This window comes from Hyaloscypha bicolor, assembly GCF_002865645.1.
Source record: "Hyaloscypha bicolor E unplaced genomic scaffold K444scaffold_129, whole genome shotgun sequence".
NCBI lineage: Eukaryota > Fungi > Ascomycota > Leotiomycetes > Helotiales > Hyaloscyphaceae > Hyaloscypha > Hyaloscypha bicolor.
The window spans coordinates 112,171-140,121 of record NW_020194631.1 but is presented as its reverse complement, the minus strand read 5'-3'; the positions used below and the strand labels follow the sequence as shown (position 1 = coordinate 140,121).

General features: G+C 49.8%; 8 protein-coding genes across 8 annotated transcripts; 6 read left to right on the top strand and 2 right to left on the bottom strand.

Annotated features, from left to right (window-relative positions):
• Positions 1–191: 191 nt before the first annotated feature.
• K444DRAFT_539348 (Pal1-domain-containing protein) lies at positions 192–2,039 on the top strand (the record flags this gene model as incomplete). Its single annotated transcript, XM_024875620.1, has 3 exons — positions 192–497; positions 647–1,148; positions 1,198–2,039. The coding sequence occupies 3 exons, from the start codon at positions 192–194 to the stop codon at positions 2,037–2,039; spliced, it is 1,650 nt and encodes a 549-aa protein (XP_024731428.1).
• Positions 2,040–4,950: 2,911 nt separating this feature from the next.
• Positions 4,951–5,768, top strand: K444DRAFT_617867 (glycoside hydrolase family 17 protein). The gene has a single exon (XM_024881210.1). It carries the CDS (start codon positions 5,050–5,052, stop codon positions 5,647–5,649), a length of 600 nt encoding a protein of 199 aa, XP_024731427.1. The 5' UTR covers positions 4,951–5,049; the 3' UTR covers positions 5,650–5,768.
• A 1,326-nt stretch (positions 5,769–7,094) lies between these two features.
• K444DRAFT_655362 (cytochrome P450) lies at positions 7,095–9,177 on the bottom strand. Its single transcript, XM_024886006.1, has 3 exons — positions 8,809–9,177; positions 8,334–8,724; positions 7,095–8,198 (listed from the first exon to the last, which is right to left on the bottom strand). Exons 1-3 carry the CDS (start codon positions 9,043–9,045, stop codon positions 7,132–7,134), a joined length of 1,695 nt encoding a protein of 564 aa, XP_024731426.1. The 5' UTR covers positions 9,046–9,177; the 3' UTR covers positions 7,095–7,131.
• Positions 9,178–10,506: 1,329 nt separating this feature from the next.
• Positions 10,507–10,749, top strand: K444DRAFT_105998 (uncharacterized protein). The gene has a single exon (XM_024870285.1). It carries the CDS (start codon positions 10,545–10,547, stop codon positions 10,701–10,703), a length of 159 nt encoding a protein of 52 aa, XP_024731425.1. The 5' UTR covers positions 10,507–10,544; the 3' UTR covers positions 10,704–10,749.
• Positions 10,750–15,460: 4,711 nt separating this feature from the next.
• K444DRAFT_667215 (uncharacterized protein) lies at positions 15,461–17,197 on the top strand (the record flags this gene model as incomplete). The annotated part of the gene is made up of 2 exons (XM_024887272.1): positions 15,461–15,700; positions 15,956–17,197. The coding sequence occupies 2 exons, from the start codon at positions 15,461–15,463 to the stop codon at positions 17,195–17,197; spliced, it is 1,482 nt and encodes a 493-aa protein (XP_024731424.1).
• A 333-nt stretch (positions 17,198–17,530) lies between these two features.
• On the bottom strand, positions 17,531–19,400 carry K444DRAFT_646054 (auxin efflux carrier; the record flags this gene model as incomplete). Its single annotated transcript, XM_024885162.1, has 4 exons — positions 17,531–17,600; positions 17,651–18,852; positions 18,898–19,064; positions 19,115–19,400. The coding sequence occupies 4 exons, from the start codon at positions 19,398–19,400 to the stop codon at positions 17,531–17,533; spliced, it is 1,725 nt and encodes a 574-aa protein (XP_024731423.1).
• A 2,663-nt stretch (positions 19,401–22,063) lies between these two features.
• Positions 22,064–24,025, top strand: K444DRAFT_539404 (BOS5, mitogen-activated protein kinase; the record flags this gene model as incomplete). Its single annotated transcript, XM_024875624.1, has 2 exons — positions 22,064–23,608; positions 23,660–24,025. 2 exons carry the CDS (start codon positions 22,064–22,066, stop codon positions 24,023–24,025), a joined length of 1,911 nt encoding a protein of 636 aa, XP_024731422.1.
• A 665-nt stretch (positions 24,026–24,690) lies between these two features.
• K444DRAFT_569548 (kinase-like protein) lies at positions 24,691–27,951 on the top strand. The gene is made up of 3 exons (XM_024877237.1): positions 24,691–25,259; positions 25,335–26,803; positions 26,857–27,951. The coding sequence occupies exons 1-3, from the start codon at positions 25,157–25,159 to the stop codon at positions 27,733–27,735; spliced, it is 2,451 nt and encodes an 816-aa protein (XP_024731421.1). The 5' UTR covers positions 24,691–25,156; the 3' UTR covers positions 27,736–27,951.

Below are 27,951 nucleotides of genomic sequence, written 5' to 3'. Positions count from 1 at the left end.
CCACAATGTCGCTCACCCAACCAGGTCAAGCAGGTCAGTCAATCCTCAAATCAAGCAACACCTCCATCGGCGCGCTTCGACAACACCTCCCCCCTCCCCCTCCCCACTTATCATTGTGGTGGGCGTGTCAAGTTGACAATCGTCTCGTTTCAAAGCCCTCCCTATCTCCCAATTCTCCGTCATGGAAATGCATGATCCCGTCGGCTAACAAGAGTATCCTGTTTCTGCCTGTAGACTCACGTCCATCCCCAGGACTGACACTCAACCTCTCTTCCAACAATCCCTTTCGCAACCGGGCAGCATCACCTTCTTTGTCAGACGGGCAGCTCTCTCCCTTTGACCCCCCTCCTCGACCAGTCTCACGGAATCCGTTCCTTGACACGTCCTCTACAAACACAGTCCCAAGACCACTAGCCGGATCTCCAGATAAAATGTCGCTCGCAACAGAGATTTCGGGGCCAAAGCCTGCATTGACGGGCAATGCAGCCGAACTTTTTGTACGTCATTCCTCCCTGAGCATAGAAACGTTGTTCCCTCTTGGCTTGGATTAAAATCATGGACAAGTCCATGTCTATCGCAAAATTTCATTCTGCCCCGAAAAGGAGACCTGTTGAAGCAACGATTTTCGCTGACTCTGGCACTGCAGGACAATCTCACTCTTGATGAGAAGCCACCTACGAGCAATGGCAGCATGCGACCACCACCCCCTCGAACAAATACTAGCGAGAAGATGCCTCCACCATATACATCGGTAGCACGTGGTGAAAACGTCCCTCCTCGCGGAACCCCTGGTCATCGACCATCCCGTTCACAAGAAGAAGCAATGCGGGCACGGAGAGCAGCTGGAGGATCATCGTCTAGCAGACCTCGACCTAGCGAAGAACTCGATATATTTGCTGACCCTACTGAATCATCCTCTTCACGGAGACCGCCCGAAGGACGGAAATTGCGACGAAACTCTGACTCCTCGGTAGCAGATCGCAAACCACTCGACCCCGAGGAGGAGAAGAAACGCCAAGAAAGAAAACGCCGTGAGCGTGAACGTAGACACCGAGAGCGGGAGGGGAAAGACCCAAAATCAAGGAAGCCAGACCGGAAATTGGATATTATCGACAAATTAGACGTTACAAGTATATATGGAACCGGATGTAAGTGCCATCTTCATTTTCTTTGCGACTGATTATTAATGGGAGACAGTATTCCACCATGACGGACCATTTGATGCATGCAACCCTCACCGAAATCGGCAAGGAAGCAGACGTGCACCCATGCAGGCATTTCCAAAAGATTCGTTGAACAATGTCTTGGGTGGTGGAGGCCCGCTCAACAAGAGACCCGATCATGCGACGTTTCTGGGCCACAACGACGATGAAGCTTTCAAGGACTATTCCAAGGGAGGCGTGGGATCCAGAGAATACGAGCCTTATGAGAATGGCGCTGTTCGACCAGGACCAGCCCGCATCGAGTCTCAGGTCTTGAGCGCGACGACTCGAGTGGAGCCAATTCATGGAGAGGAAACGCTTGGTCTAGGCACATCTACTTTCTTAGAAGGTGCCCCCGCTTCTAGAACCGCCATTCAACGAAGAGAGAGTGAACAGACTTCTCCAACGGATGGTGGTCTAGGTCGAAAGAAGTCATTGGCCCAGAAGATTCGTGGAATTAACAATAATCGCCGTGATTTTGGCCCTTCAGGACGGATTACCAGTCCGGAAGGGGTATACACAGCTACATCTCCCGAGGCACGAACACCTGCTGGAAGCAGGATTTCCGAGTCTAACCCTTTCTTCAATGAATTCTCAAAGGGCGACGATAGCAAGAAGGAAAGCATTTCGATCCTCGAACCATCGAAGACTGGAAGACCACGGGCACCAAGTAGCCCGAGACGAGGGTTCGGTGAGCGTCTTGAGAGACGTGTTACTAGCGACGGCAGTGGTGGTGAAGCCGCTGCGAAGGCAGGTGGTGGCTTTCTTTCGAGAGTGAAGAGCTTGAAAGGTGGACCAAGGAAGCCGAAGCCTATCCAAACCTCACAGGAATCTTGAGCAACTTTTAGCTATGGGCATACGACAAGAGGACACGAATCTGTCATAATACTGCACCAGCACGGCACTTCACCAAAAATCCGATGAACACACAGCGACGCTTGAGAGGGACAACCCCTCTACCAAAGATTTCTTTTCCATAACTCTCTTGCAAGATGATGTTCATTGCTTCATCCAGTATTGGATAAGCGTATGGGGGAAGGGGGAGGCTTTCACGCAGACTCCCCACAAGAGCTGTGTTACCTTTTCTTTCTAGATAGAGAAAGTCACCAGGGAAGTTGCTACACGAGTAATTTCATTGGTTGGGAGATGTGTCGTCGATTCCACAGCGTATAAGGCGCTGGCGGGGAGGTTTTTTTCGTTCATGACAAGGTGGATTCTTTCATGGATTAAGGAGATGTGTGTCTGGAAGTTGAACCTCTTAGGAGTCGATGATGTTGCGGAGGCAAATTGACTGAAAGGCAAACTAAATCAATGAATTGATGGTCGCAATTTCGTTGTGTCTGTTGATTTTGTGACTCTTGTGTTGTTTAGTAGATGGACCTTTTGCTGCAAGCTCACAAACGGCATCGACTTTTCGGGTAGTGCCCAAGAACTTAGATAACTACATTCACATATTTATCTATCTCTACTTCATTGAGAAGAACCCCTGGCATGAATTCCAATGCCCCACGAGTTATGGAACGTGATCCTCTCCTTCTGTTCACAACGGCAAGCTGCCTTTATCCACGTCCCAAAACCTTCTATGGAGCATACACCAACCCCAGGTCCTCATAGCAACAACCATCTCCCACGTTGAAAGATGCCAAGCTTATGGTGCCCAAGGTAGCCAGGGGCTAGGAGACTAGTGAGAGGCTAGTAGATTTTGTACTTATTAAGGGGCTGCCCAGCCTTCGATAATCAGAGAATCAAGGCTTCCAAGTACCTGAATTTGCCACGAGGGACCCTAAGAATTAGTGACTTAGAAGTATTCCAGAAAGCTTCTAAGTTGTGTTCAGCTCTCCCAGAGTAGAATTCGAGGACACCCTTGCTCCTCACAACAACCGCAATGTTCACTCCATGTGGAACATGATGGGTGGGATCAACAAAGTCCAGCAATCTTTTAGATATCAAGATTCCGGGACTACAGATACTCGAAAGCTCGAGAAGCGAGGACGGAGCCGCTCGCCTGTTTTCAAACCATCCTTTACCGCGTTGTATTTGGCAGCTTCTGAATAACTAAGTGACGAAGTACCACTTTGTGGAATACTGACAACTCCAGAAGCTCTACTGCAAATAATGTAATGTCACAAACGATTCAGACAATAATGAGGTGAGCCGGACTGTTTTACCGCTCGGAAGAAGTCCTTAATACCAATTAAAGGATCCTCCTAAACAGCAAACACATGACTCGGATGGATTATCTTTTGAACACCTCATCTAAACACCCTGCAGGTAAACAGGTGCTTGCGTCTAGGAATAAAAGACAACATTATCTCGGCCCTTTAAGATTCCCTGCTCGCCGCGTCTCAATGTTGCACATCGCGTTGGGTGCCTAGACCGTGACACGTATTTGCCCAAGGGCCAAGAGCCCTCTCGCCTCTCTAACTGGAGGCGATGAAACACTTTCCCTCGTGCCCAGCCCTGACACCCCCCATTACTCAGCTAAGACCTAGGTGTAACGTATAAGAGTAGATTATTTGTGTTGCACATCGCACAACGCCCAGGCCTTGGTTTGGTTGGTAATGCGGGGTCTAGATGCTTGGCGGGATGTTGCTGTGTGACTCGAGGTGAGTCAGGTGACTGAATGTGCGATTGTCTTGAGAAGCGCTGTGTGGCTGCATAGGGGAAATTTGCATGCTTGATTTTTTTAGCTTGGGCTTTTTTGCCCAGAAGAACCAGGTGATTAATTAGAAAAGAGGTTAAGAAGTCAAGACGGGCCTATGTCGGAGAGCCAAGGGACAAGCCGGATGTATCGATCCCTCTTCCCACAACCAACAAACTTAAATCTTCCAAGCCAAGCACCACACCACTCTATTTCGCTTTTGTTGCACATAGCATTTTCCGCCAATGCTGCTAATGCTGCATCGTGCAGAGCGGTCAGGATTCTGAAGGCTCCAGTCCCCGGAAGTCGTCTGCCGAGACTGTTGGCGGCACGGCCCGCTGGCGAAAGGTCTACAGTGCATCCGGAACGTTCATGGTGCTTACGAGGTGGCGAATTGGGGTTTAAGAGGGTGGGCATGAGGCGGGAGAGGTGGGCTTTTGTTGCAAATCGACTGAGCTTGGCTATATTGGGGGGTTGGTAGTGTTGGCTTGGAGTGATGTGTGGGAAGATACTCAAATTCGTGGATATTTCGGAGTACCGTAGAAACGGGTTCCCGGGTTCCCGGGTTGGAGAGAGTTGAAGGACTCAATGAGAAATGAATTGTTACTTTTTTACCAAGATGTTTAAGTTTATCTCTACTATGGTGTTTTGAAGAGGTCAACTCTAGAGGGTGAGTTGATATTGATCAGCTGTGGCAGGTTGTCCAAGACGGGAACGAAACAACGAGACCCAGTCTTGACGAGTTTTCTCTTGGATGCTCGCAAGCATTTTGTTGCACGTCTGCTCTTGGCCGAGGTCAAGCCGCTTCAGTCTTGGAGCGGAGCGCGGTCTGGCCGGATTGACGTCGGGATGTGACACTTGGCAGTACGAAATATATTACCATATCTCCTTTGACCAAACCTTACGTACTACCAAGCGGAGCGAATTGTGCCAACTCCCCAATAAATATCCTGCCCGTCTTTCATCAGCACTTTGTTGCAAGTCGTTTTGTTCGCCGAGCCTCGGGGTCTGAAGGGATCTGAAGAATAGGGGAGCCGAGACGGGCTATTTTTCGGTCCAAGCCGGGAGGAACGGCAAGGACGACATCTCGCGTCTCGCTGACTCGACCTCCACTCGAATTGCATACGTACCCAAGTGATTGAGTCGTCATTCGGGTCGAATTCGTTGCACTTCGCAATCTGCGCCAAGTTTCCGAGTGAAAATGCGATGGATTCAGCAGAATATGGTCGCATCGCCCCATATGTCGTGCACTCTGCAGACTTCGGATCCGAGCCCATTGGCGACGGGATGGACGGAGGCGGCGATCAGTTTATCACAGACTTGGCCTTGTTCAGGGCGAGAATGAATAGCTGTGGCGTACCCGCAGGAATTAGTGAAGACTGGGACCGACCGGATTGGATCAGCGGTGAAAATGGCGTAGGGCTCACAGATCTTGGGGCAGAGGCAAAAGCGAACAGCGATTACTGCCACGCGCACGTCATGCCCTTTTACCACGGCGACATGCTGGTAAACGAGACTTGGAGTTATATCCAAGAACAGATTGTGTGGGTCAACGAGACGGTGAATCTGCCGACTATGATAACCGAAACTCAATGGGCATGGGCGCCTGATTCGCATTATCCAGACAAGTCTGATGTGGGTGTGAGCCAGTACACTGAGTATTGGAAGTATGATGATGAATGTGAGTTTATGAAGGAGTTCAATATGGGTTGGTTCTTGCATGCATGGTATGGTGAAGGTACTTTTGATATTGTGTACGATAATGGGTCGTACGTGATTCCCCATTGGAGACCTCGCAAATGCTAGGAGTGAATTGGTGAGCAGTTCCCTTTTGGGACAGCTCTAGGCAGTATGGCTGTGCACAATGATAGTTCAGGGATTTAGCTGAAGCTGTTTATTGCTGCATGAATTAGTTCATATGCTCAATATTACTTTTTGCTGAAAATTGCTACTTGATTTGAAAAGCCTCACAACTGCCAAATGTGAATGCATAGAAATAAACCACTTTTAAACACTTTGGTCTACTCAAGTCTATGGAGAACCTGCAAAAGAAAGGCTGGCCAAAGGCGGGAAGAGAAGTACAAATTCTACGGAAAAGCAAGGTCTATTGCTAGCATTTTTTCGTCTGTGGACCGGGGGTCAGTTCTTTGAAGTTCAAGCAGGATCCAGTCAGACTGTTGTGTCGCACGTGACCTCTTAGCGCGGCACCTTATATCTTAGTCTCGAGCTCCCCGCTCCTTCTTCCCTCTTTAGACGTAAATACACACCCAATACAGCTGTTTTCCCTGAGAACACCAGCCACGGGTCGTGATACAGACCCAATGTTCGAAGCGGAGATTTGTTTGTTTGTTTGTTATTGATTAACGTCCAGGGCTATGGTTGGCCGACCTCCCGAAGGGTATAGGGACGTGCTAAGCTAAGGATTTAATACAAAGTCCTACCAAGAGGAGGTGCCAAAACCACAAGGGGAAAAAGGCCCCCCTTCTCCTGGTAGCCCCGGGTCCCTTATCCCGCGGTGTTTCAGTGCCCTTGTAAACCTTTAAGAAAGCAGTTCGTACTATAATAGCGTATGGCCATAAGGACTTGCGAGAGCTAACCTTCCCCGACAGATGGGATGACGCCCCTTTTGTGTGCCTATCCGTAAAGCGTATTCCCAAGCCCTTTAGAGCACGAATCCAGGTGACCCAACGCTAGTTAAAGGCCTCCTTGACAACTCCTGCAATAGAGTAAGGGGCTCGTTTTCCACGGCAGCGTGTAGGCGCATGCAAAGGCACGATATCGACCCCCTCTCCTTCCTCCTCCTCCTCCTCCCTCCTGCCCTCCCCCTCCCTCCCTTCCCTCCTACACTCCAAGTGTCCTCGGGCGCAGAATTATCCTCCCTTCGGCTCTACTAAACGCGTCCCCATTGCCCTCTGTATATGTGTATTCGGGTACGCGAGGCGCGGCGGTAGCGTGAAAGGACACGGTGGTAGGATGTGGTAAGATCGTAAGGTCGATAAAGGAAAACCTCTTCGCACGGTAAATCGCCGGTTCGAGACTCAAATAGTCGTGTGATTCAGTCTTAGCCCAAGAGCATAAAAGCCCTTGGTTTCCAGCCTGCACTGCGAGGAAGTGCTGAATCGTCGCAGGCCCGAAGCGGAGAATAAACAGACGGATGATCTACAAGAGTTGATACCTGCAATTGTGGAGGACTGAGAAATTAAACTGGGTGATTTTATTCTATTTCTAGTTTCTATTTCTAGTAACTCTATGCTGGTCCTCTAACCCGCGAACGAATCCCAACTTTCTTTAGCAGACAAGCTTCTTCCGCCTGACGCGGATCTTAGCGTGTCGCGGCAGCTTCACGTCCGCAATCCAGGTATTTTCAGGTCGGCGGCCGTTGTATTCTTTGGGAAATTCAAGCTCGTACCTGGTAATGACATGAGCTATTATCATCTTGAGTTGGAAGTCAACGACAAAGCGGCCAGGGCAGGCGTGTCTCCCATGCCCAAAAGCCAAGTGATTCGGCCCTGTCGTGACGAACTTAAGCGGGCCGACCCCGGCCACCTCGTCTGTCTCGGCGCTCGCATCTCCGGCAGGCTCCTTGGCTTCAGCCTTCTTGGCCTCCATCATCTCGCGCATCCGTGAGAAGCGGAAAGGGTCGAACTTGTTGGGGTTGTCAAATGTTTCCTCATCCATCTGCACGGGGTGCGCCATGAACGAGATAAGCGTCCCTTGTGGCAGGTGTACACCGGTGTCTGTTGTCACGCCATCCTTCGGCATGACTTTGCGCAGCATAGCCCGCGAGCCGAAGGTGTGAAGTCGAGTGGTTTCGCGCATAAGGCTATCCGCTTTGTTCATCCTATTTATATTGACCTTGGTCCAGGTACTGTGGTCAACAATGTCCGGGGTAGTACCGTCGGGCGCGATCCCGAACACATTGATCAACTCGTCTCGGAGCGTCGTGATGGTGTTGAACTCGGTGTCTGAGTCTATGATGTTGAGCAACGTGTTGGCGATCAGGAGGGACGGCTGATGGATGGAGCCGAAGTTGGCGATGATGAGACGCCGGGTCATAACGTCGATGCTTCCTAGCTCTTCCTGTTGGCGGTCGGCTGCATAACGGAACATGATCTGTAGGTAGTCATTCGGTTCCTCGTGTTCTGGGTCGTCGGCCGAGTGTTGCAACATCGCGATGCGTTTGTGGTATAATGGCTCGAATAGCTTCTTCATCTTTTTGATCTTGGTCTTGAACCAGATGCCCATCACGCTCCCGACAAGTGGTCGCAGGATGTGCGGGAGGCCACGTACTCCACCTACAAGCATGAAATCATCGCTGATTTCGCAACATGTGTCGATGTAGTCTTTGCTCCGGCCTAGGTGTCGAGGGTTAGCAATTCTATTCAGTATTTGTTGATTGTGGTTTACCAGGAAGGTCTTCACAAATCACAGCAAGTGTGTACATGTAAATATATGAGGAGGGGTGGGGACGGGCTTAGTGCTCGACATACATAGTGGGAGCCCAACAGTAAACCGGCCAGCCAGCTGCGCCGTAACGTGGTTCAGCGTCTCTACCAGGTCAATCTCGGTCCAGTTGTCCGAGTCGGTGCCGAAGTACTCGTCAAGGGCATACGAAAGTTCGTCGCTCAAGTCGGCGGTCATACCTTCCAACGCATTATAGAGTTTAGTCCGGACCAGATGGCCTTGCCAAGGGTCGCCGATAAACCGCGAGTGGCCCAGGCTGTACATTACCTGGTTCAGCTCTACGATGGCGTCGTAAGCACTAAACATACCGTCAGGCTGCGACAGCACCCATTTCGTCGAGCTGTGAGGCAGGATAACATCATTGTGGAAGCCCAATCCTGGCAGTACAATGACCTTGTTCGTGGCTTTCTTGATATACTAGAGGTATGTCAGCAGCAGTTCCAGAGCAGCGAGGTGCTAGCAAGGAGCGCGATGGGGAGAGGCATTAGGTGGGGAACTAACTCTTTCCCAGGCCTCGTGGTATAGCCCAACACAGTTGAGGTAAAACGCGAGCCGGGTCTGAATGCTAACGCTCTTCTTACCCTCGGGCTCGCAAGCAAAGACCGCGGGGCTCGGCTTCCGGGGGGCGAGTAGCAGCTGGTCGGCTGCATAGAGCAGGATGAAACCGGTGGTAGCAATACAGAATAGACCGGCTGTGTTGCTCAGCATCGGCAGCATGGCTGCTATCAGAGGCGCCATTGTCGCTCGCTTCTGTGCTGGTCGGTCGTCGGAGGGAATCCAGATGGTAAAAGTGCCGAGGAATTATATGGAGAATGACAGAACAAGCACTATGCTTCAAAGCAATGTTCTCTCCACGCACCTCAAGCCTGCAGTGCAGGTACTGTCAACGCGTGGTAATAACTTTTTGCTGCGTGTGCGTGGGAGCAGCTCCCTGGATATATATATATACACTGTAAAACCTGAGATATGGTAAGCCTTGGCTCGTGAGTTCGCGATTGAAATCATAGGGTTAAAGCAATACCCGGAAACGAATTAGCGCTGACTTGGTTAGTACCCGGAATGGGTATTGAGTACGAAAGATCCATTTCAAATACTGAAATATGACTTATGTTTGCCTTTGCTTTGGGTATGAAGCTTCGCTAGTGTGACGGCGGGATCAAGGCAATGGCCAAAAAGGCTCAAAGTTCCGAGAATCCCATGTATTGAGAATACTAAGCTAAAGAGAAGAAGGAGAGAGGGGGAGAGAGGGTGAAAAGAGAGAGATACTAGCTAAAACCACTGAAACGCCGACTAGCTAGGTGTCACTAGTCAGGTGACAGCCACCCCCACATGACCCTAGCCAGCGCTGTCACAACTAGAGCACAAGAACTACTTACCAGATTTTTGTTTAGCTGGGTCGCTCTCCGCCAAAGCGAATCGGAGGGGCCGAATTGCACGATAGCAGCGTAAGGTCAGCACATAAGCTTACACGTTGCTATTAAGTATTAAATAAATAGAAGAATGTGGAATGTGGTTACTAATCAGCCGACGAAGGCGGGTGAAGCTCGATCAGTGATCACATACGCTGGTGCAGGCCTTACTGTTTGTTAAACCGCCTTTGCAGGGGTTGCACTGAAATGTCCTGTAGCAATGCGCTGTAGCCGACTTTTGCTTAGCAGAACTCAAGGCGGTGTAGCAAACACTAGGCCTTGCACCTGCGTAAGAGAAGGTTTGTTGAATTGGTGGTATGCTACCCTAGCTAACTTACCAGTCCTTCCAGTACCAGATTCAACTACTCATTTAGTACTCTCCACTCTCATTTGTAATGCGTTACTTGCAGAGCTTACCAAGCTCACTAATATATTGTTATTTTGATCATTTTCTTTATTAGCTAATTTATAATGTATCGTGAGAGCGGGCTTGGCATCATCGACATCGCCGATGGGTAATGGGAATAAAGACCCTTACTTTGGACACTTTCTCCTCTGCTTTCAGACTTCACTCTGCTGTATCTAGTCATTCTACGCACTGTCAACTCTCAATATATCGCTTTTGTACCAATATATTGACCCCATCTTCAAGAGGTCCTAGTCGATCCATAGTATCACTTAAGCTGATCACTATTATCAAACTCTGCACATGCTTGTTTATTTAGCTGATTGCTATTATCGCTTAAAGAAGCGAGATAGCTAGCCGAGCAAATGAATAGGTTTTGTGGCAGTCATATTTTAGGCATATGCTCGCCTTATGCCCTGCAAATGTACGGGCTACACGGGCTAGGAAGGTTCGGGTTAGTCCCGAGCTTGCGAGGGGGCTTAGGGTCAGGGGTTAGGGTCTGGGTTAGTCCCGGGGGGTTTGGGGGCAGTGAGAGCCCCCCGCATTGGAATATATTAAAGCATAAAGGCCCTACGGGTTAGGGTTAGCCTATGCCAAGCATATGCTAGAGTAATAGCAATAATAAAGCAGTCCAACTTACTTATGTGTTTCTTAGTAGTAAAGTTTAAGCATATGCTAGGAGTATGCCTGGCGGGCTGTTGGGAGAAAGTCGGGGATGGAAGTTGGGTGTGGACGAGGACAGGTGTCTATGTATCATTAAAGCTTGTAGATACAGTGTGGTTTTTGGTGAGGAAAGTTGATCCATATTATGAAAAATACAAAGGTATGCTTGCTAATTGATAATATCGATCAGCTTAAGCGATACTATGGATCAGCTACAGGCTCCATTTTCAATACTCCCTAAGCGAGACTCATGTTCTTTGCAGATTGGCACTTGATCTTGTCATTCTTGGCTGCGACCTTCGACTGGAAAGTAGTCTGATCCTTTTGGATCTTCTGCTCGAGTCAAGCCCTGTCCACCATCAAATCTCTGATCTGCTTCTTTGAATCTGTACTTGCAGCGGATGTTGATCTGGGTTGACGAGAGAAGACGGGGATAAATGCACAAGTAAGCACCTGGTGACATGTCACATATGTTAACACAGCCTCGTGGAGTCTTTCCTGGTACATATTAAAGTCTGAATGGCCCGGCATCTTCGAAATAGAAGAGTCTTTCACCCGGCAATCTGCCATTATGGTTCCTGTCAAGTTTCAAAATCCCGAGTTTTGTGGTTGTTCTGAAGAAAGATCGGCAAGGTGGGACTAACTCGACAAGGAAAACACAGTGAAGCCTTGAGAGAAGTCCCATTAAATTACTGGCCTTTGTGTTCCCAAAGAGGATGGCAAGATCATCAAATAGAACCTCTCATTCCTATCAGAACGTAGGTTTAACTTGCCAATGTGAAGTTCGGAAAGCACGGAAATGTCTGGTTTGGGATAATCGGGCGGAAGGGATAACATATTCGGATGCACAGGATAGAACGTGGCCTTTGCAGTCTTAATGGAGAGGTGTAGATCGCTGAGCGCGAGTATCCCTTCGTCCGGTGAGACATTGCCACATTAGCGGCCGCACATGAATCTCCCTAATTCAGATTATGTTCTGGCCGAATTAGGGAGATTCATGTGCGGCCGCTAATGTGGCAATGTCTCACCGGACGAAGGGATACGGCTGCGGCTGCCTGGGGTGTTTGATATCCAAAGTGGATTGTTTCTGGTTGGCATGGGAAATAGCAGATCGTTTGCCTAGTAAGTCGAGAAATAGGTGGGGATGTCGGTGGTTAACTTACAGCACAGATTCTCCAGTCTTTGCGGATACCAATTCGCCTTTGTAGCCATCCAGTATAGGCTCCCGGTTTTGGTTTTGGTGCGTCTGTCCAAGGCAGATTTAGCCTCGTTAGAAGACTCCGAAAAATATCTTTCCGCAGGCTTTCAGATAAGCGTAGAAGCGTAGAAGCCGCCCGGGAAAGAGCTGTTAGAACACTTCTCTATTCACCTAAAGCTAGACTTATAATACACGCACGAAGGCTTAAGAATCCAGAGTGTGGATAGTTATTTTGCCACTTGAATGTTCCTTGGCCCCTAAGACAGTGATTGATGTCAATGCTAGGGCGGGAAGAGGTGCCATGCATATTGGGGAATGTATGTGTCGTCTTTGAATCTCCTAGCCTGTATTAATTCATAGCATCACAACGGCCGGAAAGACAACTCGAGGCGGATAGAAAAGTTGCAGAAAAAGCGTACTCATATTCATTGTCCCAAGTTAGGTTGGAGGTTTAAAAAACATGGAGGGCGAGGTCTTGAATTTGAATGTTTCCAAAACCTCTCTAAGAAATTCGAAGTTGGGGTGGGGGGAGCTTGAATGTTGATAAGTCGAAGGGCCATTTGGAGAGCAAGGCATCATTGAATGTTCAACTTGACTGGAACGTGAACCCAATTGGAACAGACGCCATCGAAACTTTTCAAGATGTCTGCTGGCATAAGCACTCAGGAATGGTGCAAAACTTGTTTTCTCAATGGTACCTAAGTTCTCGTACATTCTGGGACTACTCTCTCCAAATGTGTGGGAAACTCTAAACCCGTCCCTTTCCAATGTCGCATGACTTCTTAAACAATGAAGCGGCGAGTAGCGGGCTTTGCGATGAAGAACAGTTCCCCATAGATGAAGCAGGTGATCAAGAGTGCCCAGTACGACGGTAAGTGAATGGGAAATGAGAAGGAAGAAATGGAATCTTATGAGGATCACTAGGGTCTTATTGTAAAAGCATCTCTACTTCGACTTTCGGGCCTAGTGCGCACTGCCACAAGTGGGCGCATACGACGGCTGCATAGAGGCGAAAGGATGCAAGAGCTTCGACAGGGGAATGCAAGAGTGAGCAGTATGGTAGGATTGCTGCTACTTCATTCGAAAAATATCACCATTGCCCTCTGCTAAGCTCTCCTGTCGTCGTTCTTCATTCTCTGATCGCTCTGATCGCTCTGATCGTCATGATAGCCCAACACACTTCGCACAACGAATTCAGAAGCCACGATGTGGGACAGGGGACAACTATCACGTGGGTTGTGACGTGAAGCCCTAAGTCGTAACTCACAAGCATTGCTGGTGAATTGTTTGAGGCTCTTGAATTTAAACAATTGCACTCACCACTGGGCCACTTGAGAGAGGATATTCTTTGTTGCACGTCGTCTTTGAGATCTTCACACTTTGGAGCGGTCGAGGCTGTTGATCTCCGCCGTGGGTTCCCGGTTCATGCACGGGCACTGTATCAGCCCGTCTGCACCTCGAAGTAGATCTTGTGGACTTTAGGCAGTCCACGATGGAGCGCATGCCCTTCAACACACTTTTGTTGCAAGTCGATCAGGGATCGACATGTTTGGAGCATTCGAGGTTCATGTCTGATCCAAGGCTAAGTTGACGTGAAGCCAGACCCCGGATTCTGTTTTGGGAGAAATCTAGTTCTGAACCAATCATTGCCCAACTGTCAGATGACTTGCAGGAGGATGACTTGAAGGGGATGCTTCAAAAAATCCACCGACAAACTGTTGCACGCCGCATTGATAGGGCAGCAAATAATCGCACCGTACTGGTCGAGAAGTTCAACGTCGCTTTGTTTGCCACGCGATTTTCTGCAAGCAGTTCGCTTTCCCAAGGGAACATATCTCCCGTCAAAGGACGCTTTGGAAAGCACGAAGAAGCTTCAATGCTTCTGTGCCGATTTTTGCGGAAGTGATCGGCAAGCCTTTCGACGTTCCAGATCCCATGAGGCGTCGGCCACCGGAATAGTTCTCGCGTTTTCTTTGGCTTTGCACGCCCATCAACGCCATGCGGGTTGTATCCGGGCAACCGCGCAGATACCTGGTCAGGAGAGATGAAGACATGAAGATTTTTGCATGTCGCGGGATCGACAGCCAGCCAGGATCAAGCCAAAAAATTGGTGGAGAGCCTGGATGTGGAAGGATGTGGAGGTTCTCCAGTGGGCTGGGACGGTCCGGAAGCAGCCGGAAAACTTTGATGAAGGGTCCCGGGTGTACCGTACATCAGGCTGATATGGAAAGCCTAAAGAGAAGCACGATGAGAGAAAGCACGGAGTTTGTTTGTTGCATAACGAGCTCTAGCTGTTCAAGGTTCTCGCGGCGGGGCTAGACCGTGATGGAACAAGCAGCCGAGTTGACGATCTCCAAAATTACACGACCTCCCTACTGGCCGTGGCCCATGACAATGCAGTGCAGTGCTTGTGACTCGAAAAGATCGCACATCGCACATGTTGCAAGCACTCTGTTAAAGTTTTGTTGCACATCTGAAAAAGATGGGACATCTCATTGACCGCATTGGGAAGTAGAGGAACGTCTAGGTGGGAAGATGGCTTGAAATTTTGCAAGCCTCGACCCCACCATCAACGCCAGCAAAAGTGCAAACGGACTCTTCCGCGGCCAGCCTTTCGATATCCTCACAAGGGAAGCTGCCGCACGAGATGAAGGAGATGCTTGAGGGATCTTGTTGCACATCGTAGCTGGGGTGATCGACGCATATCGGCCGCTCTGGACTGGGTGAACGAGCTTGAGATTTGGATATGGAATCATGGATGTCTCGGCGGCAGCACCTTATGTAAGTGTCCCTTGAAATTCGAAAGATCTTGGAACCGGCGTCCCGGATTTCCAAGTAAATGGGTGCCAGGCAGAGGAAACTGGGCTTTTGTTGCAGGTCGTATTTTGAGAGATCAGCGTTGCTGAATGCCTTTGGAGATTGGGGGAGGACGGTGGTTGTGAGTCTATGATGGTCCAGACCAAGGGATCGGCAGCCTGGAATCACGGTTCTGCACGTGACGGTTTCGGATTCCTCTTGCCGCTAAAAATAGCCGTGGATGATGATGATCTTGGACGTAGATAAAATACGTAGATGAAGTTGAAGTTGAAGCTGCTCTGTGAAAGAAATGGAATTTCTGACTTTGATATTGCGTGGGAGTGGAAGTGGGAAGCTGCTGTGCTAGGAAAGGCAACCACCGTCAACTTGCAGGCCTCAGTAGAACTAAGGCCCGCCAGCGAAAGCCGCTCCTCGCTTGTTTCTCCACGCTGGGATTGAACCGTCAACTCCATCTTTCTCAACATCAAGGGGGATGAGCTTCATAGACGCGCAACTCATTATCCGTCATGATGAGCTGCTCTTTCCTTCGCTATCTGTTCATTTCTCCCCCTTCCGTTTCATAGTTTCATAATTCATTTCACTTCGTCAGCCTTTAGGCAACACCACTCCCCCCTTTTCTCAGCCGGTCATCCTCCGACCTCTCAATGGACTTCCACCAAGATGATTGAGATAGACCATACTGCTGTCAACAATCCGGATCCACCGCTTCCCGAGCCGGCGAAGCCAATCCTCGCTTCTCAACTCCTGGAACTTGAGAAAGATCAGAGAAAGAGATTCACCGAGGGAGGCAGGAATGAGAGAATCTCAAGCGGATGTAGTGAGATTGATGAGATCCTGGGAGGAGGATGTGAACGAGGCATTGTGGTTGGACTCAGTGCAGAAGGCAGCGAGGGTCGATTTGTAGGTGCTTTCTTAGCTTTGAGCTGTTGGAGAAAGAGCACGATGAGGCTGGTGGAGGCAACAGGACTAAGTGGGCCAAGATTTCCCTCGAAATAATCCTATTCCTTTTGATATCTTTGTGCTCCCCTTTTCATTTTAAGCGTTCTATCTCATTATTGTCAGACATCTCGTTGCTCAGAGTTCTTCGATTGTTGTATCACTCATCCCATACTTTATCATGTGTCATTCCCGGCGATACTAACTCACAACTTTCAGATTTCACTACACCTCCTAGCATCAATTCTTCTCTATAATCTCGCCTCATCATCAAATCTTTCCAGCAGACCAAGTGCAATAATAGTCGACACAACAGGCTCCTTCCCGGTGCCCCTCCTCGCCAAAGTCCTCAAAGCACGACTCATCTCATCACGTGCTGCATCCACCACTGCTGCAGTACAAACCGGAAATTATGACATTTCAGGCCAAAAGCTAGCTGTGACAGATGGAGAAGTAGAGAAAGGTGTCCAACGATGTCTAGAGATGGTAGCCATCAGTCGAGTCTTCGACATCGAAGGTCTTTGGGAAGTGCTTGGAGAAGTAGGGCGGGACGGTACTTCTCACGATGACTCCGACACTCCCGTATCAACCCATGATCCAACTACAAGCGAACGAAGTCCACAAAGGCCAACAGAAATAGCCGACAGCGAAGCAGAGCTTACTCCCGAAGCGGCCACCCCCCTTCCACCTTCACAGAATAAAACCGAACAAGATCTTGGCATCGAGATAATAATCATCGACAATATCACACACCTCATCACCTCCCTCCTTGCCCGAAAAGAGAAATCCGAAGCCCACAGCCTCCTCACACTCCTCTCCTTGACCCTGCACACCATGACCCACACTCACAACATCCTCACCCTGCTCCACAACTCCACCGTACCAACAAAATCCTCCACGTCCACCTCGAATTACACCTACCCCACCACAACCTCTAATCTTACCACGTCCCGAAATCAAAATCATCAGAGCAGACAACCACAAACCCCCACCTCGATCTTCCTTTCCAACCCCACGAAACCCGCACTGGGACAGATCTTCACGCAATTCCCCGAACTGCACCTTTTCATCAGTAAATTACCGAGAGGGAGGGGCGATGCTGAGATTCTTTACGGGCATGATGAGGACTCCGTTTCTGTGTTGCAAGGTTCGGTAAATGTGAAGTATTGCTTTGTGGTTGAGGTGTTGAAAGATGAGACGCCGAATCTTGGCACACAGGGTGAACGGGATACGGGGAAAGGGAAGGAATTGGATGGGGAGGATGGGAAGGGGAAGAAATTCGGATGGAGAGAGCAGAGGTGGACTGCTGTTGATGTGATGGCTGATGGGACGGGGTTCGAGGGTGCGTTTCAGGTGAAGGGGAATATGAGGGGGATGGGGCTTGAGAGGGAGAGGATTGGGGGGTTGACGGATGTGGGGAATGTGGCTAAGATTTATGGGTTTGGGGGGCGGAGAGTTTGAGGAGAAAAAGGGGTGGAATTGTGTATGTACATGGCTGGAGCTTTGGTGCCGTGTTTGTTGGCTGCGACGACGTGCATTTCCATCGTAAGCAATACAATCACAAATGCAAAATAAAATGGTGGAGAAACTTCGGACGTCACATAACGAAGGGATATCTATTTTGCTGTACATAATCCCCGAAAAAACCGTGGTTGGAAAATTTCCTTATAAAGACGCCATGCTGTGTTATCCCTATTTGATGCTGCCGGACCCATGTGTTCTTTATACAGTTTCACCTTATCAATACAACATCTTTACAGGTTCGAACGAGGAACGAATTTTGGTAGAAAGAAATCAGACGGCATTCGCCCATTCGACGACCTCGAGCGCGCACATAACGAGAATGAGCGTTGATGGAAGAATCCTAGATATTCAGTTAGCCGAGGATGGACGGGAGGAGAGGCAAGCACATACCAAATAACGTAACTCTGGAAAAGCAATTTACTCATCACGCCTTCATACACACCATTAATCTGGCAAATTTGTGCCAGCTGCAAGGCGCTCGGCGCACCCGTGAGCAAGAAGCACACGATGACGAAGATAGGATCATCGAGGATGCTCACTGGCACGTACTTTGCTGCCAATGCAAGCAAAGGTGCCATGATAATGGTTGGGAGAAGCATACGTGAGATCAGGGATGCAACGAGCAGCTTTGTGCCAATCTGGTTCTCTTCTGAGTTCTCATCGTATGCTTCTTTGGGAAGGGTGTTGCGTGCCAGGTTGGCGCCCAGTACGACTAGGATGAGAGGTACGGCGACGCCACCAGATTGGGCGATGGCACTGGTGACTGAGTTGGCGATGAATGAGCCGTCCGCGAAGAAGAGGTGCTGGAGTTTGGGAATCGAGGCGATGATTACTGCGATGAGCATTGCCCAAAGCGGTGGGTTCATGAATTCCCAGGCCCCCGCAAGAAAGCGGGAGAGGAGGTTATAGATTTTCGAAAGCACGCTCTGGGCGGATCTAGGCAAGGTATGGAAAGCCTTCTGGAAAGTCGTTTCGATTTTGCGGGATACAATATTGACCCCTCGTCTAGTTCGGAGGCGTAGTAGGGGAATTATGCCCTTGATGCCGCTTGGGATATCCCGCTCGTCGCCCGGAGTTGGTGTACGGATGCTGGGAAATGAGGTAATATGGCTGTTTGATTCATTGCTGGGAAGCGCGTTCCCGTTGGCAGGAGTTGGGAGAAGACTTGGAACCTTGCTTGGCTCATCTTCTGAATCCACTGAGCCTGCATATCGAGCATTGGTAATAGGGGTCCTACCACCAGACTCGAAAGAGTTTGTAGACGAAGTCCCATTTCCATTTGTTCCTTCGTATTCCTCCTCATTACCATCCAGGCCAGGAATAAGGACCTCACTGGGATCATCTCTGTATCTTCCGCCTTCAATGTCTTCGTTATCGGGTTCGTACGATTCAGGTGGTGCCAACAGGACATGATATCCCCAACTCCATCTCACCAGTTGTCCAAGCTGTTGAAATATTAATAAATAGAGGATTCCTCGTGCTGCGACCTCGTCATCGTTGTCACCGGGTATCTTGTCCCAATGCAGTCCTTTCAATGTCTGCGATAGGGAAATGACGAGAGAAATTGGGAGGGAGTTCGAGTTTCCAAACACCTGGAATTGTTAGAACATTGACAGTCGTCGAGTAGATAGACTTACCCCCATAGCCGTCACAAAGTTCGTTGGCCTTTTCGTGAACCCGAATCCTTTGGAGACAGCGATCGAGACTAGGTAAGAGACTAAAGTTTGCACAACGAAGATCACTGGAATGACAGCCAGTTCCCCCAATTTATCCGCAGTCAATTGCTTAGCCAGTTTTGTGAAAACTATTTCCCGTCAGTTCCGAGCGCTCGTTCGATTGTAGTACAGAACATACTCAGACAAGGCGTGAACAGAGCTACATTCAGATTCGCCACGAACTTCTGCTTGTCTGCATCGAACATTCCCTGCCTCGCAACGATGTATCCTGGCAAAGCGACACATACGACCTCCATCACCGCTTCGAATACCAGTAGTACGAGATGGCCAAGGGCTGGATGGGATTCATGATCGTTTACTCGCCGTGCGAAGAGGGAGAAGGAGGTGGTGGAGATGGATGGGACGTCATTGCCTGCAATAATCGCATTGAGTCGGTAGGACGTTGGGTGGGTGAAGAACCCCATCTTGTGGTGAGGATTGACGGCCTCGACCGTGTGATATTCGAGGACGGGGACGAGGAAGAGTGCCCTCTCTCCGGAGTGGTGGTGGAAGGGCTCACGTATTTGAGCAGGCGAGGGGATGTGCGAGAACCCGTGCAATCGTATCCGCGCTATACCAGAAGCGGACCCGGACGCTACGGGGAAAAAGCAAGAAAAAGGCTGAGTGGGCAGCGCGAAAATTTAATAACAGCTGCTGATAAGCAAACTTCAGGACCGTCGTTTTTCAAATCAAAAGTGTTTTGGGCGAAGAGAGGTGCGAGATGTTTTTGAGTTCGTGGTTGTGGTGAGCGCTGTCAATACAGTAACGTTTTGCAAGGCTTTGGCCCTTGGCTCTTGTGCTGCGCTGAGCACCATGTGCAGTGACTGTATCCTTGATTGGTACCTGGATGGACAGCCAAGCCAACAGTGTCCAGCGTGAAGATTTAGTGTTGAGGATCGTGGCAATCAAAAAATGTTGTGGTGTGTTTGGAACACTCAGCCGAGCCAATGTATTCTTGTGACTTTTGACACTTATTCAAGCACCAGAATCCTCTTCATCGCCATCGCGAAGATTCAGTCCTCTCACTTGTACTCTGTAACTCCCGTCCTCAGGCACCCCAATCTCCCCTTCCCCCCCCCTCCCCACCAGCCCCTGCCTCCCTCACTCTCGCTCTCGGGCCCACAGCTGATCCCGGCGGTCAAGCTCCCTCGAGGCCGACGCTGCAGTGCTGCACAAGGGCGACGATCGCGGGATCAGCCACAGCGATGACGCGGTTTGCTGAGGAGGGAGTTCGTCCATTGCCCTGCATTGCCATTGCCATTGTCATTGCCCATGACCTGTGGCTCACCCCAGACTCTGACAAGGACTCGCATCGTGAACCACCGACCCTCCGTCTCCACTACAGCACAACCCAGCCCCAACCTGCCATTGGAGAATCTGGGGCCAGCGCTCTCTGTTTGTTGGACCGGCCAAACTTAATCAAGGGAAGGCGGTTCTTTGTTGAAGAGGCGAAGCTTGGCCAAGCTACTAAGTACGGTACACCTCCCCCTTGCGTCAAGCTTAGTCACCCATGTGGAGGGCCAAGGGACTTCACAACAACTCAAAGCGCCTTGGCGGACCACCACTGTATACACTAACTAGTACACGTGAGTGTCCCTTCGAAGAACATGAGGTGTCAAACTGGGTAAGAAAATGGGCCACTACTTTGGGACCTGCCTGCCAGCTGTTGACCAAGTAGAATTGAGCTGCATATCCGGAAGGATCCTTCGGGACTTCCCAGTCTCGAAACCTGTGTGTGAGCTATTTGAAAGGGTTTGCAGGCATCCGCGATGAATTTGTGAGTTCCTTGCCTGGGCCTCTCCTGTTGAGCTTCCCGTCCTTGAAAGACCTGCCAGCAGCATGGCATCTGATATGTGGCATCAAAATCTTGCCTTCTCCAACATGACATCCCGTACTCGGCGTCAACATGCATTTCATTCTTGCTTTCAATATCTGATTTGCCTCTGGTGCCTCATACCCTGATAAGTGCCTCCAACGAATCCCGAGTCCACCTTGTACAGGTACAACCAGAACGTCAGACTGGTACACCATTTCGGTATCAAATCGTGCGGCCGCGATGTACTCCGACTTGTGCTCCACCTCCACCACCCCTTGCTCATCCTGCAACACAGGATGTTGATCAATGGGAGTTGCTCTTCAGGAGCCCCACCCATCCAGTGCCACCCAAAAGCAATGTCGACTGTGGCTTGGCTCGCCCTATCCGCAACCCTGATAAATACGGACCGCCCTGCTATTATTGTCGAGTCCCTATCAGCAGCCACTCACGAGAGCGTTGGGCGTCCAAAAGGAGTCAAGCCACACTTCCTCGGACCCCTCAAATCTTCAAATCTTGAGGTTTGAACAACGTCATCGACTGCAGGCCGACCTCGTCCGAGCAATTCGATGCGGATGCACTTGCACTTGCACTTGCATTACTGACTGTCCCCCAATTCACGCCAATCTCCTCACGCTGATGTTGTCCATCTTGTAAGGAACAGCAGTTCACCGTCCCGATGAAAGCTTTGCAGCTCCGCCAGCTTCCTCCCATCCTGTCGTCTTTAGATCCCATCTCTGTCGTCCTGCCACCGACTATATCAGAACGTGACTGCACTTTCATCGTTGCTTCCGCACTAGCCAAAAGACAAATCCTACGACGTCGGCCATCCCCATATAATTCTCTCGCATAGAAAGTCTAGGCTGTCAACGGCCGCAGGTACCGATTGCCTCGATCGTGGACGCCGCCTCGATCGAGGACGACTCAACAAAGCACACTATTCTTTCGCGAACCAAAATTTTTCACCCGCGGATATCAGCCTACTCACTAAACCCCAACACACATACCATTCTTCTTGTCAACCTTCTCAAATCAACGGAAAGTTCCTTTGGGGCCCCAGAAGCCAGGCGAAAGCTGCCGGAGCTTGCGGCACTTGATCCTCTAGGTCGGCCAGTCTCGGTCAGTCTTTTGAGGTTATATTCTGCCAAGAAACCACCATCTAACTCTCTGCTCGGACAGGCATCGTCGTTGATCCAGCACCGAGAGTCGAGACTTCAAGACTGAACGATCGCACCTCCGCCCATGCCACCCAAATAGAGATTTGGATACGCAACCATGCCTTCCTACGATCCACCCAGCGCCCCCGAAGACTCGAAGGACTTTGCCGCCAGTCCTGGATCTCCGGAATCTACCGATGAAGAAGATGAGGCTCCATTAGGGAGCCCCTCATTAGATTCAAATCCCCCACGAATTCCCTCTCTTCGATCTACGTCCGACCCAGCGTCCATGACCCCGTCCTCAACGCCTCTCGGTTTGGTTCAAAACGCTCGCAGACCGAACGCCCCATCTACATTATCAAGTATGAGAACTGCGCAGTCAAGCATGGGGGGACAACTGCCACAAAGTATGGAGGCAAAGATGAGAGCCTTTCACCTCTCTCGACAAGGAACACCTCCGATACGCCCTCAAGTTGGCACATCCGTATCTGCGAGTGAACCACTTGCCCCAGCTTCGCCCAGTTTTGGTGGACCGCCTTTGGGAGGTCTGCCAGGTGGCTTACGGTTGCCCCCAAATATGCGCCCACAAGCTCACAACTTTGCTTCTGCTCCGGCAGTCCCGAAGATGCCCGCCAAGGGCGGGTTGAGCGCGCGCCGTGGTATGAAGCTGCCAGGAGGACTACCGGGAGCAGATAATAACAGCACACCTCAATTAAATGATAATGGCGAGGCTGCTGAAAATGGAAGTGCGCAGTCCGGAAACATGTTCAACAAATTTTCCCAATATGTTGACACCAAGACCGGCACGCTGAAGTTTGCTGGTAAAGCGGTCATTCACAGCCAAGGAATCGACTTTACTTCCGGTAGCAACTTCAGCATTTCGTTAGATGAGGTCGATACATTAGAGGAGCTCGGAAAGGGCAACTACGGCACTGTCTACAAAGTTCGCCACGCTCGTCCAAGAATGCGAAGACCAGGCCTTGGATTAGCAGGAAACAAGTTCTCTTCAGCTTCGCCAATTACCCCGTCTCCAGAAAAGGATGATTCTTTGGAATCGTCGCTAAAGACCGGGAACTCCACGGGTGTTGTTATGGCCATGAAGGAAATTCGCCTTGAGCTCGAAGATGCAAAATTTGCTGCCATCATCATGGAGCTCGACATTCTGCACCGGTGCTTGAGTCCTTACATTATTGATTTCTATGGAGCTTTCTTTCAAGAAGGCGCAGTCTACATATGCATCGAGTTCATGGATGGTGGTTCCATCGATAAGATCTATGGAGATGGTATCCCAGAGAATATTCTGAGAAAAATCACCTATGCTACCACGCAAGGTCTGAAGACACTGAAAGATGACCACAACATCATCCATCGTGACGTCAAGCCGACAAATATCCTGGTCAACACTCGAGGCCAAGTCAAGATTTGTGACTTTGGTGTGTCCGGTAACTTAGTTGCAAGTATCGCAAAGACAAACATCGGCTGTCAGTCATACATGGCTCCTGAACGAATCAGTGGTGGTGGAATGGCTCAAGCGGGGGCAGCTGGCGGAACCTACAGTGTACAGAGCGATATCTGGAGTTTGGGGTTGAGCATCATTGAGTGTGCCATGGGAAGATATCCGTACCCACCCGAGACGTACAACAACATCTTCTCTCAACTTAGCGTAAGTCTTTGATAATTATGTAAACAAAATCAGAAGCTAACCGTTCAATAGGCAATCGTCGATGGTAAACCTCCGGATCTACCAGAGGAAGGCTTCTCCCCACTCGCCCATGACTTCGTCCGTGGCTGTCTCAACAAAATCCCCAAGCTTCGCCCGACCTACGGCATGCTCTTGCAACATGGCTGGCTCGCTGAGTTGTCTAAACCACACACCATTTCGGAAGAAGACGAAGATGCCGAGCTTGAGGATACGACGGGTGGCCACTTTGGCAAGAGCGGCACTGAAGACGAAGAAGTTGCCAACTGGGTCAAGAACGCCATGGAGCGTAAGAAGCTTGGTCTTATGGGCGAGGCAAAAAAGCCAGCTCTACATGCTGCACCTCTGGACACGGTTTCCCCCGCTGCTAGCCCTGGCTAAGCTTCCACCTTTCACCATCAACTTGCGGCAAAATGGTTTTATTGTTCTCAGTGCTCGCGGGATTTCTCAATGCATTCGGCTGCGGGCGTTGGTACAGTTTGCGATCTCTCTGATACCTACATTGACGGCTTCTATTTTCTTGGGTTACATACAGTGCATCAGAGAGGTTCTGAGAAAGCTGGTTTGTTTTCCTTTGTTTTTACCACACGAGTGCAGAGAACATGAGCGTGAGCTGGCTCATTGACTTGTGTTCTCGAGTACAAACGATACGTTACGTCTTTATGATGAGAGAGACGCAAAAGACAGAGAGGGAAAGAAATACCTTGACGCAAGTTTATGCATTCATGAAAAATGGAGATCACACTGGGGTACTTCGCGTTGCATAGGGGTGTGTTGGGGGCATCGTCCATAGAGTTAGGGATAACAATACATGGTATGAGACTGAACAGCTCTGTTTCATGACATTCCTTACTTAAATGATCAAGACCACACCCGCAAATGAAGGACATGAGTGCCAATGAAGTCTTCCCATGCAAATAATGTCGAAGCTTTCCCACCCACGTGCTTGTACCACACCTTACATGCTTCAGCCACACCCCCTCCCTTGATAAGGCTTGGCTGATATGGGCAATGATCAGCGGTGGTTGGTCTCAGCCTCGCAGGGTGGGATTCTGTCGATGTCATTTCTAGGACCCCTGGTTTGCTGCCTCGGGTGGGATTTTTGACCTTCTGTGGGTAGTGCCAGGCCATCCAAGAAATTCACGACACGGCATCGTCGAGACTAGAGATAACAAATGCATCTTTTCTCTTTTGGATTTTTCTCTTGCGAATTAGATACCATTTGCACTTCTCCTCGACCACTTTTCACGGGCTGCTCTCCTCTTGCCTCCCTGAATTCTCGGCCCTCAGAGAATTTCTCGCACTCAGCAGAAGTTGGCACACATTGATTCGTCTCTCGAAGCAATTGCCAATCCAGCCGCTCCCAGGAACCGCACTCTGTTACATAGAAGCGGGGGAGGACATTGAAAATCTCTGCTTATTAGTGCGTGGCCTTGGAGGCGTCTTTCGAGTTTGACAGTGTGGGGTCTCGACGAGGCTGGTCAACGAAATCGAAATCAAAAGGTGGTCACGATGTCGACGCCATCCGAAGCCGGGTCGAGTCTGCCACTCAGACCAGCACTCAAGGGAAGTGAAACGGACGAGCCTTTGAGTCCAAGAAGTGGTCCTGCCAAAGGTAAGCCAATTCACCCCGCACCATCCCCCTGCCCCTTTGTGTCTTTGTGCACATGACAGTGCTAATTCGATCTAGTCGTCTCAATCTCAGAACCAGAGAACATCCCAATGCTCTCGACCCAAGACGAGCCGACTCGGGTCAAACAGTTCAAGGCAGGCATCGCAGACAAAAGAATGACAGGTCGGCCAATTATGCCTTTGAACTCTTCTTCCTCGAGGTTGTCTCTCTACAGCCAGAGCAGCATTGATGAGTCGGTGCCAGCGTCCGATACATCTGGTACATCGAAGCACCATGCGAGCAAACACCATCACCACAATCATAATGGTCAGCCCCACCACGAGAAACTCATTGCACAAGTTGCAGAATGGTTGCAGGCAGAGAAAGCAAAGAGAGCTGCCAGGAAGGCAAAGAAGAGGGGCAAGGGGCGCCATGAGGAAACAGAAGAGGAAGATAAGCCAACCACGCGACGGAGAGCCTCCAGTCAGAGCTCCGACTCGAGTGCCATTTCACTGGAGAGGCTACAAAGAATATTGGAAGACAACATGAGTTCTTTCGGGCTGGATCGTTTGCCAATCAGCTCTCCTACTCTTACACCCAGCAGGCTCTCTCACCATCCTGTGAGACGTCATTCTTCCGCAAAGAAATTGGGAGGCCTCGTAAGCTCAGATACAGACTATCAAGATGGTGATGTGATTGTACCGTCCTGTGATGTTGTCCTTGACAACTCGAAGACGATGTCATACACAGGCGGTGTTACAGAATCGTCTGGTGATACTGTCACACTTAGTACCTCTAAGAGAGCTGAGAAAGAACGCAAAGCATGGTTATCATTCAAGAGTGAGATCCTGCGACTCGCTCACACGCTGAGGTTAAAGGGGTGGAGAAGAGTACCATTGGAAAGGGGAGGCGAGATTGAGATTGAACGCTTGAGCGGTGCTCTCACAAATGCCGTCTATGTTGTCTCACCACCTAAAAACCTCGATTTACAACAAGGCACAGATTCCCAACCTAAGCCACATCCTCACAGACCACCTCCTAAGCTTCTTTTGCGGGTCTATGGCCCCCAGGTCGAGCATCTCATTGACCGAGAGAACGAGCTTGGCATTCTACGCCGTCTTGCCCGCAAGAAAATCGGCCCAAGATTGCTCGGAACATTTACGAACGGAAGATTCGAGGAGTTTTTCAATGCACAAACATTGACGGCTGCCGACCTCAGGGTTGAGGACACAAGCAAGCAGATTGCAAAGAGAATGCGTGAGCTGCATGATGGAATGGAACTTCTTGAGCGAGAAAGAGAAGAGGGACCTTTCGTCTGGTTGAATTGGGACAAATGGGACAATCGCTGTAAGGAGGTGATCAGCTATCTTGACAAAGAGATTTTGAATGGGAAAAAAGGAAGAGGAGAGCTTTGGAGAAGGAGGGGCTTTGTTTGTGGAGTTGAATGGCCACAATTCAAGGCTACAATCGACAAGTACAGGAAGTGGCTGGATGAGTATTATGGGAAAGGCGGTGTGAACAGGAACTTGGTATTTGCTCACAATGATGTTTGTTTTACCCCTCCTGTTTTCGTCTCAATATATACTAACACTTCTTTCAGACTCAATATGGCAACATCCTTCGCCTCATACCAGAAGCTGCCACGCCGGGCTCTACCCCTTCACCACTCCTCCTTCCTCAAAATACGCACAAGCAACTGGTAGTTATCGATTTCGAGTATGCCTCCGCCAATACTCCTGGCCTAGAATTCGCAAATCACTTCACAGAATGGTGCTACAACTACCACGACCCCAGCAAGCCCTGGGCCTGTAACACAGACAACTACCCCACAATCGAGCAACAGACAATATTCGTCAGATCGTATGTCAACCACAGACCGCAATTCAATCCTAGGGCTTCCGCAACGCCGAAGATGAGTGCAATGGATGGCTTAGCGAAGGGAAGCATCTCAGAATTTCTACTGGATTCTCGAACACCGGGTGGCAGCTCGACAGAGTTGTACAATTATGCAGAAGACGAGGCACGAAGAGAGAGAGAGACCGAACGCCAAGTCCAGGAGTTGCTCAAGGAGATCCGAATCTGGCGCGTTGCGAACAGTGCTCAGTGGGTCGCATGGGGTATCGTGCAAGCCAAAGTCCCCGAGCTCGATGGTCCTACCCCCGTTATTGACGGCGCAGAGATTGCAGAAGAGCCCGCCACTACCTCCGGCAAGGAGAATGAAAACCCCAATTTGAAAGTAAATGGTGTTCATTATGGAGTCGAGAAGAGACCAGAAGGGATGAAAGCTGAGGCTCTCTTATCTAGGGAGAACCCAAAGGAAATGGAGGCTTTAGAAGACGAGGAAGATGAATTTGATTATTTGGCATATGCGCAGGATAGGGCGTTGTTTTTCTGGGGAGATGTGGTTGGATTGGGGATCGTGAAGAATGAGGATTTGCCTGAGGAGTTGGTGAGACGGCTGAAGGTCGTTGATCACTAGATCGACCACGGTTTGGAGATAAGATCAGATGTGTAGGTGCGAATTTGATTGACGGGCGAGCAACGTTTATGAGAATGATAGAGCGAGATACCAAAGAGCGAGATGACGAGATAAATGACTTCCACTCCATCCCTTTGGTCTTATGCACTTCAAATCCTTGCTAGGTTCCGATGATCTTATAATGAATGCCTCACGGTGGACAGAAATAGTGTCACG